Source organism: Penaeus japonicus, unplaced genomic scaffold, assembly GCF_977035675.1.
Source record: "Penaeus japonicus unplaced genomic scaffold, GWHDUDI00000001_assembly GWHDUDI00000037, whole genome shotgun sequence".
Taxonomy (NCBI): domain Eukaryota; kingdom Metazoa; phylum Arthropoda; class Malacostraca; order Decapoda; family Penaeidae; genus Penaeus; species Penaeus japonicus.
In genome coordinates this window covers 13,132,589-13,137,588 of record NW_028234439.1, presented here as the reverse complement: position 1 = coordinate 13,137,588, position 5,000 = coordinate 13,132,589, and the positions used below count along the sequence as shown (strand labels likewise).

Below are 5,000 nucleotides of genomic sequence, written 5' to 3'. Positions count from 1 at the left end.
AGCAAGAAATTGTCCTTTTAATTATTCTCTCTTTACTGAAACAAAAAAAATCATAATTTCAAGGAACAGGGTCAGTAGTTGAGGTCAGGTAGGCTGAGGAATTAACTTTTTGGAGGCTAAGTGCCAGTGAAGCCATATATATGTAGAAGATTATACATGCACTTCCGGCGTCAATAGGTCAAACGGAATTCTTTCTCATTGGTAAAACGAAGGTAGATTTCTAGAATTATGAAGCATTCAGTGAATTGTAAATCTAATCTACAAGCCAAGAGGATACTGCAGTTATCTTTTTCTCTTTTCTTCTTCTTCTTCTTCTTTTTTTTTTTTTTTTTTTTTTTTTTTTGTAGCCCCTTCTTCGCAAGATTAACCACTGGATAACTTTCAAAGTGAGATGGAGACGGGGAGACATGCGAGAAAGACGGTTTTTTTTTTATCAATTCTCGTGTTTCATCAACTCGACTTGAAGGTAAAAAACAAAAAACAAACATGAGTGAATGTCGACCACTGAAACAAAACACTGCAATGGGTTCCCTAAGTGTCATGTTCAATCTATTTAGAATGAAAAAAAACAATACCTTGAGTTTTATCATAATCAACCATAGAAAGCAGATGATCAACCAAAATGTCCAAGTTATTCAACCAAAATTCATCACACGTCGAAGCTCAAGGTACCACCACAACCGATCTACAAGAATTGATATCAGGAGCTCAGACTTCTATTCTTTTCATAAAACACAAAGCAAAGCCGTAAAAAACACCAAAGGACACATGCATTAAAAAAAAAAAAAAAAAAAAAAAAAAAAATCCGCAACGGCAGAGGACGAACAAAGGATCCAACACCCTCTTTCCGGCTGAATGATTGTCTTTCGTAATATTTTTTTTTCTTATTTTTTTCAGTGTGGATGTATCTTATCTGTACTTTTGATTCTGCATACTTCATTCGGTAAGCGTAGGTGCAGAGGACGTCCGAAGCCTGTGAAGCCAAAGGGAAACGCATTTATGTCCGATAATGCAGTTCGAGAAATCCAGTACAATATAAACTTGCTTTTCAATTACTCATTCTTTAGAAGTATTTTATAGTCTTGTTGATTAGTTATCTATTCTTTCCTAAGAGAACTCGTAATGCCCATGAGTCTCCCGGCAAATACAAGAGGTCCACCTCTTGAAATGCAGGCAGGCAGGTTTCTTCTATGGCTTATTATACCTTTAGTGGATCAGCTAACTCTGGGCCCCGATGCTACTATGAAAGATAAATGACAAATCAATAAGTTATCTATAAATAAAGACCAGAAATTATCAGTGAACAAACGAAAAAAATACTATTATTGCTAAAATTCAACTAACAGTCATGCAAGGTAACGCGGTTAGCCTCTTCGTTGCGGGTATCCTGTTGTCGCAATAAGTGCAATTGCTTTCACTCTGTCATTGAATTGTTTCAAATGATACATACACTTTACATTTGTATGCACTTCCTCTACTACATTATGAACGTTTTTATGCAATTCATGAACTGCTTCATTTTAGTCAATTGTTGTTGTTTTTTTCCCATCATTTCTTCAGTTGTTGACTTGACATCATTTTTTGTTGGCGTTCTTGTATTCTTATTTCAAACTGATCATCTTTTTCAAATGCATTCAACCATTCTTGTAAAAAAAAATCGACGTTCAGCCATAAAGAATAATTTTACCCTCTTGCCTCGTGTGACTTCTCGTTCGCATTCCGTTGTTCTTATCTTTCATTCAGATGGAAATCCCGCTTCTTGTGCTTGTCTGCCGCCTTGTCACTCATAGCAAACCTTGGGAATGCAATAGTTCCTAAATAATTCAGCGGTAATAAACAAACAAACCCTGTAAGTTCATGTCCTGCACGATGCTAAACCTAAAGATATTTAGTGATCAGGTTAGTATCAGTACAGTCTCATACAAGGTGTTCCTCGTATGACCATCACTGAATGTTTACTTTTAGGTGGAAATTAGTTTTTCGTCTATGAAAGAATCCTTGTTTTCTCTACTTATACTGGCCTATCAAACAGTAATAAATGCATATGTGGCGAGAGACAAACACCAGAATATGTCTTACAGTGTAAACAAATAAACATGAGAGGATATATGGATGATGGTGGTTGTGAGACATGAAGAATAAAATGAAGAAACTCACCTGACAATAAACCATTTTGTTCATAAGAAATAGATAATATTGACCTGAGTATTTTTTAATGACCTTGCTTTAGTTTTAACTGACAGCATATTGACGATATTTATCTATATCTCTATAAAAAATAAAAATAAAAAAAAGCCACCTCAAATCACTGTAAGTTCCCGCTCTTCATTTTTTTTTCTTTTCAAAACCGTAGCCAAAACTGTAACCCAATCATTACTAATTCATAATTCCGTCATACTAGAATGCTGAATACGCCCACAACCCCGCACCCAAACGCAACAGAATAATTCTTGCGTGCGCCTTTACTAACCTTCACGACCAGGAGTGCTAATCCAGGCAGACAATATTGCAGTCCTTTACTCGAGGGCTTTGGACGCTGGACACAATGTATACGTTGAGAGTGTAAACTTTCTGAACTTTATTCTTCGTTTGTACTTACACGAATGACGGCACACGGAAGTATATGATAAGATTGTGTGAATCATTTACCTTATCAGTGCCAACACTAACACTGGAAACCCTAAAAAGGAAATGATTAAGTATGTGTCATGTTAATTATTTTTGTGTTTCCTGTTACTTTTTATTTTTTACTAGTTTACGTGTTTATGTTTTTTTCTCTCTCTTTCTTCCCTCTCTCTCTCGCTGTCTCTCCCCGCCCTCTCTCTCCCTCCCCCCCTCTCTCTCTCTCTCTCTCTCTCTCTCTCTCTCTCTCTCTCTCTCCCACACTCGAGAAAATAATGTGAACCCTTAGGATCCGTCACTGGCACTTCCTTTGGCAGTGACCACTTAAAACAAATGTTTCCTGTCCCTTTCTGTCATTCTCTGCCGCAGGAGGAATTCCAGCTCGCTCTTGTTGTGCTTTGTTCTTGAAGAACATAACGCTTTTCGTTTGTGACAAATGGGACTTTTTTTTATCAATGTTCTTTACTCATTTATTCATCTATTGCGGAATACCATTATCAACTAGGTCAAAAAGGTAAAACAGCATAATACTACACATATGAATGGAGCTGTTTCATATATGAAAAAAAAATGATGCTTTCCATCTAAAATCAACTAAAGAGGCCACGATCCCCTGATAAATCCCGGTCAGCTGTTTAGTCACCAATGGGCCGAGTTGTATCGTATGTTCTCGAATCTGTACAAAGAGCCAGTGTCTTAAACTGTAAGTTCATTATTGGATCTCAGTATTAAATTTTAAGAGTGGTCCGAGTGAATGATGGTTCGCAGATCTCACTGAACTGAACTGAATCCTTCTCCTCATTAGTCGTAAGGCTTTTTCAGCTGGACGCTCGCTCTTCAACGGACAGGCCATGGCGCTAAAGTCCTCTCATGTTCGCTATAAATCCAGGTCTTTTCTGAGGACGTCTGAAATATCCATTACACATGGCATTACATGGGCCCTTCTTTACCCATGATGAATATGTAAACTCACAAAATGTCCAGCTTCCGTATCAAGGTACAATATTCGCGTGATGTGATAAAAGATATTAGTGATTTTGTTTTCAAAATTATTGCCAAGCGACGAAAAGCTGAGAGAACAGAAAGTCAAGTGAGGGGAGGCCATTTACTTCTTCACTTCCCACGACCGCTAATTACTAGGCAATGTGAATTGTGCACTTCATTCATACAAACAAATTATATATCAAACATACATATATACATACATACATATAAACATGTATACATACACACACACACACACACACACACACACACACACACACACACACACACACACACACACACACACACACACAAATATATGATTGAAGAGATGGTGACAGGTCAACATCAGAACTTTTATTTTCAGTTTTCTGATTATTAGAATCAAACATTTCAAATTTGGGAGACAATACTCACATGATATCACAAGGGTTCATCATTTTGGAATCTCTTGGCCGCTGCGATTGTGATGACGAAGTTAAATCGTGGTTTCTGGTCCTTGTTGTAATAAAAATAATATCTTAAAACAAGTATTCAAAACTTTATGTATCCATTATGATACACCTATTCATACCTAAATATATGGTATAAGAATTTTGAAAATCAACACGTGATAGAAACAATTATAATTATCTTAAACAAATAGAACCCAATAGGGTCATTTTTTTTATATTCACGGTCGCTTCTAACATGAGAAACAGCTTTGTATTTGAAAACACGAAAGCACCAAACACACGTTCTATCAAAATAATGAACAAGTCCTGGATTCCTACACGATTTAACCTTCCGAGGCAGTGACGTAGGCTTATCGCGCTTTATACAAAAAGAGCTTACTTTCACAATCATATACCTGTCAAAAAAAGCTTTACGAATTACCTAGACACAACAGTAACCCCACACGCCGACGACACACGACTGAACCCAATAACGAGCGCTGAGGCCTCCCCCCTCCCCCCTTTTCACTTCCCCCTCACTTACCTCCTCCCCCCCTCATATACATAACCCCCTTCTCACCTGCCCCCCCCCCTTATATACATATTCCTCCCCCTTCTGGCATCCCCAGTGCCACTTGGTTAACAGGATTGCCACGGAGTCCACGTCTTGGCAACAACACATCGACGCTGCTCTGTTGATGCCAGAGGGCGCGTGCTGCGTCTCTAAGGCTTCTTGCTCCTTTTGCCTTCGCTCTTTCCGGGTTTAGGCCTTTCACTATCGTTTTTCTAACTACTGATAAGCTTGAACTCAAACTCGACTTGAAATTGAGATGTGATAAAGGCTGCGAAATCTTTATTTTTTTTCCGGTGCAGTTATATTCAGTGCACTTCAGCCCACTTAGAGACCGCGAGGAGAAAAGGATTATTCTAAGGCTTCCTTTTTCCCTTGCCCTCGAAGCA

At 38.1% G+C, this 5,000-nt stretch overlaps 1 protein-coding gene across 3 annotated transcripts in view; it reads right to left on the bottom strand.

The window, feature by feature from the left end:
- Positions 1-5,000, bottom strand: part of LOC122253269 (uncharacterized) — a 23,028-nt gene that overhangs the window by 16,242 nt on the left and 1,786 nt on the right. The window contains exon 1 of one of the 3 annotated variants that reach the window (XM_043016202.2): positions 4,024-4,086. The exons of 1 other annotated variant lie outside the window; for it this stretch is intronic. In XM_043016202.2, coding sequence (XP_042872136.2) covers positions 4,024-4,046 — 23 coding nt within the window. In that variant the 5' untranslated portion in view covers positions 4,047-4,086. Of the gene's footprint in view, positions 1-2,470; positions 2,629-4,023; positions 4,087-5,000 lie in introns of those variants that run through there. One more of the 3 variants, XM_086532602.1, reaches the window with a different exon arrangement.